Genomic DNA, 14,081 nt, shown 5'->3' with positions numbered 1-14,081 from the left:
GCCTATACAACTTTGTGGCTCTGCTGTCGTTTACTTTTAGAAATATAGCCGTTCGTAAGAAAATCGCACCCGTTCACATCGCTAGTTTGACAGGCCATGGAGGTGTTTGCCTCCTCATAAGAGCCATTAATGGCACTTCCGTGCCTATCTTTGCATCGGTAGCAGTTTGATAGAACACGATGAATGTCGTCTGTTTATTTTGTAAGAGAAAAATGGATAGCCTTCGTCGATTTGCTTTCGCATTGAAAACACATTTTCAAAATAAAATCGACTGCTATGTTTTTGTATTGGCCTGTTTCCGAAGTAACTTTAAATTCTGTTTGGAAATACAACTTGGAAGTCCATTTGGGAAAGAGTTGCTTTCATTTGTTTACTACAGTGTATTAGCTTCCACAGGCTTTAATTCGTATTCGTCTTCCCACTGAAGTTTCTCTATACACTTTTCTTTCAATGCACTCACAGTCAATTTAGGATTGGCGACGTATCCATATACGTCTTAATACTCAGATCTTTCATCAAGTCCACAAATACAGTCGTCGTCATCTCTGCTGTTCACCTATAAATTTATGTGAGAAATACGGGCATCATCGACTAATGTTCATGCCTCATAGTCGTCTGTTTTGTGCAGTGGTGTCTTCATTCTGCTGTTTCTTCACATATTTTCCCCCATCTCTCTGTTGGTATGGATAACGCAGTGATACCATTAGGCCTGTACGCTGGACTCTGTCTCTCCCTCAATATTCTCTCCACCGTCTCTGTGAGTATGGTGATGCCCAAAGTAATGTTTGTGTTTGAAGATAAGCAAAATCCACTCCTTTCCTTGTTCTTTGCGATTCCATTAAATATATTCCTCGTCTTTTCTCTCATCTACTCCAACAGCATAATGAATATTGCTTACTATATTCTATTTTCGGTCTCCAGCCGGTGTGCACCACAACTCTTATTATAATATTCGTATTTGCACACTCACAACACTTTACCATTATTCTTATTCTTATTCTTATTATTATTATTATAACTAATATGCATAAAATAAACAAAATAATCAAAATTTAAAATGCTCTTATTTTCCATGCCCTCTAACGATACGAACGTGCACCCATAGTTCAGAATCATCCAGAAAGTGCATGTGTTCAGCTTTAAAAAGTTACTAATTCGCATATTTTCATCATATAGAGTTAATATATATCAATTTCAAAAAATTATAAAATTCAGCAAAAAACATTTCATAAATTTAATTATAGAAGTATAAATGCAAGCAAAAGAGAAACCTTATAAATGACAATAGAATTGCTCCCTGTGGTGTTTGTATCTTTCCCATCATTTCCTCCTGTTTCTTGGTTTGCTTTTTCTAGTTGTGCTTTCACATCCTTGTTTAACTCACACTTTTTGGTGTTTCTATCAAATATACAGCCTTTCTCCTTTAGAGTTTCACATTTTCCTTCGTCACCTGTCGCATCATTGCATAGTTTCTCCTCTGGTTTCGGGTGGGCTGTCGGACAGTTGCAAGCATCAGCGGCTGCAAGGCTGTTTCTTTGAATGGCTTTGCTGATCGTGTAGTTTGTTTCTAGTTCAGTGAGTAAGGGTAGGTTACGGATCTCATCAAGTTTCGTACCCTTCGTAACACCGTGGGAATCTGTTGATAATTTCAGTCCTTTCAGTTTTTGCCAGAACATTGTTGTTGGATCTGGGTCTTTGCTGCCGTACAGTTTTTCCATTGCTTGCTCTTTTTCCTGTCCGCTGAAGGGTTTGCTGGCGCCAACGGCTGCTGCAAGCGTGGCGTCAAAGTTGGCAAGGTTTTTCAGGGCATTTTTGTCGGGAAGCTCGATGGTGTTTACTTTAAGTGCCGGTTTCGACAGTGTGTTGAATGCTTTTGCGGCATGCCTTTTCTTAGAATCGCCTTCTGCCCCTGCTAGGCTGCTGAGGTCCGTGAGTTGGGCGTCCGTGCTGCTTAGACTGATGAGCCCCATAGCTACGTGGTTGTTGGCGCCGTAGGTTGCGCTTTCTACCGGGCCGTTGTTGTTACCGCCGCCGTGTATTTTGCAGCCTTTTGCGTTGGTCGACCATAGGTTGTTTTTGTCTGTTTTGCGTTTGTATCCGTCAGGTTTATGCACCTGTTTGTCGGCCCAGCCTGCTTTCTCGTCGAGATCTACAGCTTTGCAATTTTGCACTTGGTTTTTCAGTTGCTCAGTTGTGTAAAAACTTCCTGCGTTTTCGTCATCTGCAAAACAGCCGTTGTTGGTCCCGTCTTTCGCTTGTCCGGCTATATGCAGATACTCGTAGAGGCCGCCAAGCAAGTAGCTGCTGTGCCTTATAGCTTCTATTGCCGTCATTGCGGTTGCTTTAGTAAACTTGGCTTCTTCCTCTGCTGCTGTTCTGTGCAGGGCGGCGCTGATTGCTTGTAGTTGTAGTGCCTCTTGGGCGGTCGAAGCTGCTGCTATTAGTATCCGTACCTTGGCCAAGACGGCTTGGTTCGCCGCTAGCTTGTCTGCTGCCGCTGTTAGGCCATCGGCGTGAACATGCTCCTTTGCTCTGACTTCTGCCGCAATATCGCAAACGTGCTCCAAGCCATTCTTTGTGAGTGCTTTGTCGTTGGTTCCTTTTACTTGGTCCCGGGTTGCCGCAGCGCAAAGTAGCAGTATCAGCGCTATCCACTGGTGCATATTTGCTGTGCAGAAAAAGTAAGCTTTTGATCCACTTGAATGTGCCTGCTTCTCCGCCGGTAGTGGCACTGGCTGTGGTTTACGTGACCCTTCCTATCGCCGTGGAATTCACTGAGATATTTGCGGCGGTATTATTCCTGTAGCTTAGCTCTGTTGAGGTGGTGGTGGTTTTTTGGCCTTGATTTCCTGCGTTTCACTTTGTCTGTGTTTGGTCTGTGGCGTGGTTATTGTCGTAGGCAGCCAGCCTTATGTAGCTTCAGTGCCTACAGACCGGCGTAGTTGTGTCGTAAATGTTTGTAAAGTGGTGCTTTTTTGTTAGAGAGTTGTGCTGTATTACCCACAAACATAAAATGAGAAGTGCTACAAGCTGCCTGTCAGTTTGCTTCTGCGAAACCTGGAAATATCCGTTTACAAAATTCTTGGCCATCCTGACTCCTCACCTACCAAATACCCATCTGTTTTTCCACCAGATCAACCTTCTATTTCTATAGACCAGTGAGAAACTCCATATATATAAAGCATCTTTCATTTATTGTTTTAATGGATCCTATTTTGTTCTTATTTTCATGCACCACTTTCCGGTGGAATGATAATGAACAGCTGTGGTTTTCATGAGAACATAACGGCTTTTGTACCCGCTCTATATATTGGAGGACTTGACCTGCAGTTCCGATTAAGCAGTGGCCATTTGTGGTTTGTCTGCAATTTATTTAGCTGCTTATATTTATTTATTCCCTCCATTAAACTAGGATCTTCTTTATTCCTAATATTGAGCGCTGGATAATTGAATGCGGATAATGTTTAGCCTCTCTAAGGTATCTAATAGGAGTTATCTTCCAAGTTATTTTTTGTATCTCATAACTGTCCTTTAACAATTCATATATGTACTATTTCATGCAATTTCCGCTGGTTTCCTCTTCTTTTCCTTTCCACAGTAATCTATTAGTAATCATAGTTTAAAATTTTTTTATACATAATATTATAATGTTTCCCACAAGTGTTAGCCATTATTACTATATATGAAGAACAGAAGACTTTGACAATACATCACACTCACCCAATCCGTACGTCCTCTTTCTTCTTTACCTCTGAACATTAGGATCCTCCATCAGATTAAAAACCACAGCCACAAAAATAATCTACGCTGTGCTATCTATCCATTTTTAAATAAAACACTAGGCATCATTGACTCATACTTCTTTTTTTACTGATATATTATTTCACATTTTGTTGTTTCATCTTACATTTTCTTTCCCTCTTCTCCGACAACTTTTTTAATCCATACGGGTTACATACTGACTCTATTACGCATGTGCACTTGACTACGGCTCACCCTTAGTGTTCCTTCATTACATTATAGTTTATAAAGATTATCAGGTTCATATTTGTGGACGAAGCTCTGCATATTTCATTTTCCTCCATGTATTTCCTTTTTACGTTGCTTATTCATAATATTACTCGCGCTTTCGCATTCCGACTTCCTTACTCACCTACTCCAACTGCACTGGTGCCAGTATCTTAGGCACTTCTATCTTTCGTTGTCTGTTTTGTCTTCAGAAGAAATCTTAACATAATATTAGTATACACAAACTCACAACACTCTCTTATAATCATTATTATTGTCATTATATCTATTATTTTAATTACTAATATCCATGAAATAAACAAAATAATCAATAAAGAAAATTGGAATATCACTTATTTTTTATACCCTGTCACCCTGTTGCTTTTCTACTTTTCACCCATAAGCCACCATCATACAAAAATTCGTATTTTAAAAATTTACACTTTTCCAAAAGTGTCAAAACATATCAAAGTGTAGCAAATTTATAAAGTTCTCTCAAAATAGAAAATTTTCATAATTTTCATATAATTGAGCACAACCCCTTAGAATGCTAAAATGCCACAAAACTCATAAAAGCAGCAGCCATTAAAGAAAGTTTCTTATTGACAAAAAATGGAATATTTGCACTCTTTTACTTCCCACTTACAATCCGGAGATTTGCAATCTTTCTCTGGTTTCCCTTTGCATTTTCTGATGTTGTTTCAGTCCCTCCTGTTTGATGTTGCGTTGCAGGCACTCCGCTTTTTGAGGTTTTTTCATTAAATTTGCACTTTTTGTCACACTCAGCTGTGCTTTCGTTATAACTGCACTAAGGCTTGTTGTTGCGTTCGCTTGTATCCGTGATCTTATTGCAAGTATCCTCTGCTGTTTTCTTGTCTGTGCTCTCGCAGACTTTTTCAACCTGCGCTTTGGCGACGAGTTGCTGGTATTGGCCCAGTGGTTATCTTTTGCCTTCTGCAATTTGGGTTGCCGTCAGTTTCATGACTTCTGTTTGCTTTGTTTGCGAGCTCTCTTGTATCGGTACCTTGTATTTATCCAGGATTTTGATGAAGGGTACATTCTCGTGTTTGCCGTTGAAGCCGAATATCCTTTCGACGTCTGTGCGAGTTGGTGTATAGCCTTTGTCCTTTAGCTTGTTAGTTGCTATCTTTATTGTAGTTAGGATTGTTTTGTCTGCCGAGTATGCTATTAGTAGCGCTTTCAGGTCTTGTGTGGTTGTTACAGGATTGTTTTCGTCGGTTTTGATTTTGCTTTTGATTGTGGCGGCTGATTTCCTTGCTTCTTCGTGTGCTGCTAGGCCGCTTTTTTCCGTTTTTAGTGTTGCTTCGCTGCCTGTGTGAGTTAGTGTAAGTACACCGCCGCCCCAGCTTGCTGGTTTCAGTCGTCCGACTGTTCCGCCCGAATAGCCGCCGCCGTCGCTGCTAGTTAGTTTGCACGTCTTGGTTCCCTTCAACGCTTGCTTGTTTCCGAAGTTAAAGCTATCTTTTTCCAGAGTTGATAGTTTGTCATTTGTTGTTTTGGCTCTAATTGGTTTGGCGAAACAATCACCGAGATCGGAATCCTCGACTTTCGTATCGTCGCTGCCGCCCTTAATTATGTAGACGTTGTTGGTACCTGTGCTGTCTCCGGTGCTTGTGAAAATAGATACGAAATCGTCAATTAGGCCCGCTGCGTATGCTGTTTTGCTTCTGGTTCCTGGAGCTTCTTTTTCAAGCTCCTCTAACTCCGATTCGATGGCGCTGAGGGTCTTGTTCGCGAATTCTTTGAGTGCCGCTAGTTACGTTGAAGGCTGCATTTCCATGACCTGCACGGTCGCTATTTTTTGGAAAAAAAGACTATATTCTGCTTCCCAACCTGTCATCTTGGATATTCTGTTTGTTAGCAAAGCCGCCACAGTTTTTCCAGCTTTGGCTGTTTTGCAAAGTTATGTTAGTGCTGTGAGGTGCACTGCTCCCTGTGCTGCTGCCGCAGCTATTCTGCTATTGTGGTTTATTATAAGCGCAGATGCTACAATTAATGTGAGAATTGGCCGGCTGTCTGTTTCGCTTGCTTACTTAGGTTAGTTCTTCATTAAGTTAGTTTTAAAGGCAGTGGAAAAGGTTGTATGGTTGTTATGGGACGCTACTATCGAGCTGCTTTTGGATATCTGACGGAGCTTGCACCGCACGTATCTTCGTGCGTATTTTTGAGGTCTTCTTTATAGTGAATTTTCGGTGCTATTATAGGTGAGACTTGGCGCTGTTGGTGTTTGTGTCGTTTCCGCTCTTGACCGTGTCAATGAGCCTCTCATTTGAATGCCGCTAGCGACGCCAGGAAAGTATACTTGTTTTCATTTCGGCTTATGTGTTTTTACGATGACCTGATCACTTTAGACGCCGTTTTCCTGTTTCTGTTATTCCCTCCGCCAAGATGGTGGGCTGAGCTGCTTAATATTTGCGCCGTTCATTTTGTTTATTCTGTGAATTTTTACGAACGGTTGCGTAATTTAGGGGCCTAATTTGCATTTTAATACCAGGTCTCAGCTTTATGTATCTATATATCTATATATCGTTTCTATTTAATTCAGCCGCAGTTCCTTGCGTGTGATTATATTTTTTAAAAAAGAACACATTTATATGCATGAATATTCAAATCTACTGCTCATTTACCATTTTTATTTGGTTGCACTCCTGTATTGTATGCTGCTTTTATGGTCAGGTGGTGTTGCTTCATTTCACAAACAATTTTTGTCTTTCATTCCTTCTTTACATACTGGGTGTTCTCAGGTCTCTGCACTTAATATTTTGTAATTTTGATGCAAACTTAATTCTCATTCTTTTGTGCACGCCTAACGTGTATTAGTAGGGATACATTATCACTTATTCTTATTTGAATCAGTCGCCCTTTAACCGCTGCCACTTTATTAGCCGTATATCAATATGGCAGTGGAGGAGTGTCACTGTTAATTTCCCCAATTTAATAGATATAATATGCATGACTGTATATGTGTTATTATAAGCATCTTCCGCGTCTTTAATCTTCTCTTACAGTCCGCTGAAATACATAATTATTTCTAGTTGGAAACCCTTCTCCAGACAATACAATATCAGGGCTCACAAATATCAACCATTATCACTATATCTGATTGGAAAAACTGCGATATTACCTCACACTTACCCAATCTTTTCCTTTTGTATCTGGATTTTATTCCTCTTTATAGCTGAATATTAGGAGCGGCCATCAGACTAATAAGCACACCCACCAATATTTTCAATGTATTATCCTTCCATTTTTAGGTGAAATAAGGAACATATTAGCTTATCATGCGTCATTTTCTTTCCTGTTGCGCTTGCTTTTGTTCAGTTAGTTCCCTCTATGTTTCTACTACTACTTTTCTATTTTATGTCACTATTTTTAAGGATAGCGCAGCGACTCCATTTGCCTTGTACACTGGACTTCCGCCCTTCCTCGTTGAACAATCCTTCCTGTAGATATTCATGGCAATCATTATGTTTGAAACTCAGCATATTCCACTTCTCACTTACTCATACTCACTCAATCAAACTCACTCCAGCTCACTGACTTATTCTTATTACACCACTATATTTTTTGTCATTGGTTCTATTTTCCCACCTTATTCGGTCTTTTTTATCACTACTGTTATAATATTCGTATATACACACTCACAACACTCTCCTATTATTATCATTATCATTATTATCATTATTATTATTATTATCATTATTATTACATCTCTTATTATAATATTAGTGTGTACACACACACAACAAACTCCTACAACTATTGTCCTCATTATTATAATTTTCACTATTATAACCATAACGCTGGATAATATCCTTAAAATAAACAAAATTAGACCTGCTCTCGTTTTTCATAACCTGTTATCCTGTTATCCTGTTATGTTACAGCCGTAGATCTCTGTGATGCACATTTAACTAATATGCACATTTTCATTAAAAAGTTTTGAAATATGTCAAAGTATAAAATTTTCATAAAACTCATAAATTTGAGGGAAAGTACTTAGAATTCTTAGAATAATAAAATGCTATTATCTCCATTAAAGTAGAAAGAAATCATAGAAAATGTATTATTGATGTAAAAACTGGAATATTTACACAATTTGCTATCCCACTTACAATCTGGAGATTTGAAATCTTCTTGCTTTGTCTTGTCTGACCACTTCTTGCCCTTCTCATTTGGTGTCTTTCCTTCTGTTTTTTGCTCGTCCCCCTCTTTATGTTCGCATTCCCCTTTTCCATCTTTTTCTTCCCATTTGCACCCGTTATTGGTGCATTCACCTCGGGTTAACTTGGTTGCACAAGCTGTTGTGGTGGTGTTGGCACTGCTCTGCTTGTTCTGGGCACTTTCTATTGCCACCAACTGCAATCCCTTGTAATATGTGAGAGCTTGGATTAGCTGGCTGTCGTCAAGAAGATTTTCCGCGGTGATGTCAGCTGCCGCACCTATTACATCCTTTGGTATTGGCACTTCTTTCGCTTGTGGCCAGAGATTTTTGCGATATCCGCGCCGTCTTTTCCGTAGTTGGTGGTTATGAGTGCGTCTATTACCTCCTTTTCCTTAGGTGCGCTATACGCCTCCTTTGCCGCTTTGAAGCACCGTTTGACAGCCGAGCGGAATCCGTTGCTCTTTGTTATTGCGGCTCCATCGTCTAGGGTAAGCGGGGTCGGGCGCGGCGCTTGAGCCGCTATAAGATCCCTGATCGCCTGACTTGCTTTCTGCGCTTTCTCCGTGTCGGTCTCTTCGCCTGGTGTTTTGTCAGAGGCGTCTCTGAACTTACCTGTTGTGCCATCTACATTGAGTGCCGTGGCGCTTTCTTTCGTTAGTGTCCCCGCTGCTACGTATACATTGTTTTGTGCCCCGCCGCCGCTGGGGCATTCGCTGCCGTTCGATCCTTCGTGGCAGATGTTCGCCCTGCCTGGTTTTGTTGTCACTGTAGTTGTATCTTCGGATACTTGTATATTGGGAAACCTCTTTGTTTTCTCGTCAGTTAGCTAGGCCTGCAGCTGTGTTTCAGTGATTTCTACGGCTTCGGTGCAGGCACTTTTTGTTTTAGGTAGCGTTGACAGACTTATTGGTGTGTCTCTTTTGCTGCCGCCGCTGTTGGCAGCCGAAGTTGTCGGCGCAAGTTTCACCGCGGCTAACCTTGCTTGACCTTCGAGAAAATGGGCGTGACTTCCAAGGATCTCTGTTCCTGAGTCAGTTGCTGCTTTATAAGTGTTGTATGCTTTTTGTGCTTCCGCTTCCTTTGCTTGGACGTAAGCCGCTAAAGCGCAGTATCTTTTTTTGTCGTCTTCTGAAGCTGCTTCTGCGGCGACAGGCAGAGTTCTGAGGATCTTTCTCGCTTGAAGTGCTGTGCTCTCGGCACTGGCAGTCTTGCTGCGATAATGCGTTGCTATTTTCCCTAGCACAGTCTTCAGCTGGCATGTTGTCGATGTCCCAGTACTTAAGTCGCCGGCCACGGCGTTGAATCGCGCTGCTGTCGCTGTATGCTGGTAACAAAACATACAGAGCAACGCCGCCACTGCTATCCGGCTGTGCTTGTGCGCCGCTTCCGGTTGCATCTTCAAATGTTAAGCCTTGAGCTTATTAAACTTTAAGCTGTGCCGGTGTTCCCGGCCGTGAAAGGTCATGAACCGTTTTAATAGTTGTAAGATAGCAGTAACGCGCCATCACTAGGACGTTGTGGACGTAGTTTCTTGTGATAGTAGTTACGTTGGAAGTTTGTCATTCTCTTCCCCCTGCTAGCCTCTACCTTCACTTCTATAAATCTATTATTTACCGGTGGTGCAGATACCCTAATTAATCCCCATCCCACACTATTAAATTTTTCCCTCTCTGTGTTCGTCGGTTTGGTTTATAACATGAAAATTCAATACGCACTCAATGAAGCAGCATTGTCTTACCAATTTGAAATCTTCGCATCAAGATCCGCCATAAGATTAAATACCATGGTAACCACCGTTTCTTGAACATAATCTATCCACTATGGCGTGAAATACCGCGCAAAATTTCCTCTTTTATCATTTTCTTCTGTACTGTCACGCAATCAGTCGATTTGACCCATACTTATCCTCTGCTTTCTTCTTCGTCTGCTTCTGTGGATAACATATCTGATCCATTTTCCTCGTCCACTGTCTTCTGTCTCAATCAGGATTCACGACCCCACCATCTCTTTGTGTATGGTTATTTCCATCCTAATGTTTGTGCATCAAGCTGCGCATATTTCAGGTCCCGTCCACATGCTCTCTCTTTCCCTCCTACACACATACTCCCATTGAGCACTTTCCACTGCTTTTAGTGCTTGTATTTTGAGTGTCCATCTATTATTTTATTACTGCTCTTATTATAATATTCGTATATATACACTTTCATAACACACACCTATTACTATTACTATTACTATTACTATTACTATTACTATTACTATTACTATTACTATTACTATTACTATTACTATTACTATTACTATTACTATTACTATTACTATTACTATTACTATTATAATAATTACTAATATCCGTTAAAAAGACAATAAAAAATAATTGCAATAACGCTTATTTTTCTCACTCTTTTATCCTATTATTCTGCACCCATAGTTCACTATCACGTACATTTTACTATTTTCATATTTCTATAAAAAAGTGTTACAATCCATTAAATTTAAGTAACATATAGAGGAAAAAAGATTCTTTCATGATAGAAACATTTCATAAATTTCAAAAACTTTTCATAGAATTTCTTAGAATTTTAGAATACTTTAATTCAACTAAACTAATAAAAGCAGAGAACATCAGAGAAACTTTCTTATTGACGTAAAGACTGGAATCTCTGCATGTTTTACCCTCCAATTTACAATCATATTTGCGCTCGCCTTCGCTTTTCTTTTCCTCACTACCACCGGCAGTTGTTGTTCCTTCAGTTTGAGTTTGTGTTACAGGGACTCCCTGTGCTGTTGCTTTTTTGGCATCTAATTTACACTTTTATTTTCGTTAGTTTCTGTTTTATTAAAACTACATCCCGCAGTTTTATTGCAGTCTGCCTCGATTTTCATTTTGTTGCATTCAGTTTCCCCTAAGTTGGTGGTTGCTGTTTTTTGCCTCTCCGCTTCCAAGTCCTTGGTAACCTTGACTAGCTTATCTGCTTTTTCTTGGGCATACAACACCAGAATTTCTTGGAGTTTGCTCATTTCCTTTACTTCGTGTAGTTCTTGTTCCTTTACGCCGTTGTTAATGGGTATTATCACTTTTTTACTGTACACTGTCTGGAGCAGTTTGTTCACTTTGTCTGCGGGGTTCGTACTGAACAGTTTCTCTACTTCTTTTTTCATGTCTTTTCCCTCAGTTTTTTCTTTGCGTAGCGCTATGGCTAGAACTGCTGCTTGTAGGTCCGTATCGTCTGCCGTTATTGTATTGTTGTTGTTCTTGCTGGGGTCCGAGTTTTTGAGTTCCGTCAGGGCGGTAAACACTTTGTGCCAGTTTGCTTTGTTTCCGGTCTTTTCTGTTTTGACGTTATGGACCTCTGTTATTGTCAGGTGTGAATCGCTGGTCCTGTCGACGGTTATGGTGCCGAACGCCAGTTCTGCGTCCGCGGTTAGGGCGCCAGCTTGTGCTAGCCCTGCTGCGTGGGCCGTTAGAAGCGGGCACTGTTTGCTACCATGTGTTTGGTGTGTTGTTGACCCGCTCTGGTGCTGCAGTGCATTTTTGAAGCCGTTGTCGTCTATTAAATTGAGTTCGTACTGCGTAGGTGTCACGTCGGTCAGTTCCAGCGAACACGTGGCTCCATCCGCTCCGTTAGCGTTTTGGCCGCAGCTACCGGCGAACCGCTGTTGTCTAATATGCAGCTTTTGCCGCTGCTGGCTGTCTGAACTGCTATCGCTAAAAATTCTGTTAGGCGCCCCTGTCCGTAGCTGGCTGCATGCGTCGCCTTAACCGCTGCTGCTACAGCCTCTCTACCGAGCTGAGCAGCCGCTGCGTTTGCCTTTCTTTTAAAGTAGACCTGAAGTATCCTTGCCTGTTTTGCTGACTCTTCATCTTCGGAAGTTATCGCGAAAATGCCGCACCTTAGTTGTGTTTGTTCCAGTCGGTCAGCTAGACTCGCGAGGGTCGTAACTTTTCGCATGGCCTCGTTGCTTACTTTGCCAAGGTCGGTCGCGAGGCCGCAGATTTTTGACCATGCAGCTTGATTGAGTCCGTGGCCTGGGTTGTTGGCCTCCGCGAGTAAGTTTGTTATTAGCACCGCTGCGCCAAGCAATTCTGATCGCATACGTTGCCTTTTCTACCCTAGTAGTTCTTGCTTACTGGTAAAGTCTTTTGGAGCAATGAATGACTGAGAGATTGCGAAACCGGTTTATTTTTTAAAGTTCGCCCCTGAAATTCCTACACCTATCTGTTTTTGTGTTCTCCACACTGGTCTTTGTGGTTACTTCTGTTTATAAGTCCTTGTTGATGTATGATCCTGCATTTTATGGATTTAAGATTCTGAGCGGGTTGAAGTTGTTTTAAACTCAAAATTCCAGTTAAAGTAGACTTTGAAAACTCTACGCCATATTTTCTCGTTATCTATAAAACCGCAACCATCTTCATCCCAGCTTATCCAGCACTTCATTACCGCAAACCATCAAAAATATTACTATGTTAGTCTAACCTCACAACCTTTGCGGCTTTTAGTTTGTTCTATTTTGTGCAATTTTTGTAGGTCATTACACGACTCTGAAATGATCCCTGTCTTCTTCTTTTCGAAAACGGGCCTCTACCCCTCTGCTTTTATTTTACCATCTTGACGTGGTCGCTGCATTTTTTTTATTAAGGCTTGGTAATTTTGGTCCGATCTGCAATCTATGTTTCTATGAGACCCCTTTATTTCCTGCGCTAAAGCTTAGCCTGCTCTTATCCTTATATGATTTTCTAGTCTTATGAATGGCATTAATCTATAACCTGTATTTTCGTAAGGATTTTGGCGCAGCGTTGCAAAATTTTAACAAATCATATTAATCTACACTAACATTTCATACATGTACTATGTTAATCAGTTATCAGATTTCTGTTTTTCCTTTGTTTTCCAGTTTAATCCACGGGTATTTCTTAGTTTTAAATCCTATCCCAGATAATATAATGTTGGGTGCTAAAACTGTTGGCCATATTGAATATATCTGATGAGAAGACTTCGATCTACTTTACATTTGGCCAATCCCTTTTTCCAATCTCTTCTTCAAACTGGACATCAGTATCCACCACGGGATTGAAAAACTACAGTCTCCATCACATCTTCGATAGAGTCTGTCCCTTTTTCATTTAAATAACGGCTTCCATCGGAAACATATCAATCATTTTACCTTTATGTTTTACATATCATTTTTCACTCTCTATTTTCTTCATTTCCCCCTTTTTCGTATTCCGTCGCAGCCACAGCGAAAAGATTAGAAACCTCAGTTGTTCCGTACAAAGAACTCTGTACCTTTATTATTTATCCCTCTATCTTCTATTTGTGTATGATAATACACATAGTCATGTTTGTGCGTAACGCCGCGCATATTCCATATCTCATTCTCCTTTCATTTTTCAGCTTGCTTTAATAATGTAACTCAAGCTCTTCTACTCCCTTTTTCACTCACTTTGAAATCGCACATGCCATTATTTTCAGTGCTCCTATTTATTTTTCTAAATATTTTCTCTGCCATCACTCATATTACAATATTATTCGTATATACACAGTCACAACACACTCCTATCATTATCATTATTATTATTATTACTATCATTACTGCTCTTATTATAATATTAGTATATACACACTTACAATACTATACTATCAATTTAGTTATTAAAATTATTATTATAGCCGTATCTAATATCGATGTAATAAACAAAATAAATTAAATTGGAATGGCACTTATTTTAGTGCTCTATCAATCTACTATTTTATGCCCACAAGCCACTTTTATACCAAATTTGTATATATTTGTATTTATTCTAATTTTTGAAATGTTGGGAGCTTGCGAAAGGAATCGTCCATCTTTACCACTTTCTTTGTTATTCGTTCTTTCCTTTCTTATA

At 40.3% G+C, this 14,081-nt stretch overlaps 1 protein-coding gene and 3 pseudogenes across 1 annotated transcript, besides 6 other annotated features; all 4 read right to left on the bottom strand.

Annotated features, from left to right (window-relative positions):
- Nucleotides 1–976: 976 nt before the first annotated feature.
- Nucleotides 977–1,016: a microsatellite.
- A 222-nt stretch (nt 1,017–1,238) lies between these two features.
- On the bottom strand, nt 1,239–2,663 carry Tb11.21.0004 (variant surface glycoprotein; the record flags this gene model as incomplete). Its single annotated transcript, XM_824672.1, has 1 exon — nt 1,239–2,663. The coding sequence occupies one exon, from the start codon at nt 2,661–2,663 to the stop codon at nt 1,239–1,241; it is 1,425 nt and encodes a 474-aa protein (XP_829765.1).
- A 955-nt stretch (nt 2,664–3,618) lies between these two features.
- Nucleotides 3,619–3,649: a sequence feature (AT_rich).
- A 618-nt stretch (nt 3,650–4,267) lies between these two features.
- Nucleotides 4,268–4,316: a microsatellite.
- Nucleotides 4,317–4,558: 242 nt separating this feature from the next.
- Tb11.21.0003 lies at nt 4,559–6,079 on the bottom strand (annotated as a pseudogene).
- A 1,605-nt stretch (nt 6,080–7,684) lies between these two features.
- Nucleotides 7,685–7,737: a microsatellite.
- A 300-nt stretch (nt 7,738–8,037) lies between these two features.
- Tb11.21.0002 lies at nt 8,038–9,590 on the bottom strand (annotated as a pseudogene).
- An 823-nt stretch (nt 9,591–10,413) lies between these two features.
- Nucleotides 10,414–10,531: a sequence feature (A-rich).
- A 214-nt stretch (nt 10,532–10,745) lies between these two features.
- Tb11.21.0001 lies at nt 10,746–12,291 on the bottom strand (annotated as a pseudogene).
- Nucleotides 12,292–13,753: 1,462 nt separating this feature from the next.
- Nucleotides 13,754–13,801: a microsatellite.
- Nucleotides 13,802–14,081: the final 280 nt, after the last annotated feature.

The sequence above is a fragment of the Trypanosoma brucei genome (genome assembly GCF_000002445.2).
Source record: "Trypanosoma brucei brucei TREU927 chromosome 11 chr11_scaffold01 genomic scaffold, whole genome shotgun sequence".
Lineage (NCBI taxonomy): Eukaryota > Euglenozoa > Kinetoplastea > Trypanosomatida > Trypanosomatidae > Trypanosoma > Trypanosoma brucei.
The sequence above is the reverse complement of the archived record's forward strand: the minus strand, read 5'-3'. Positions and strand labels throughout refer to the sequence as shown.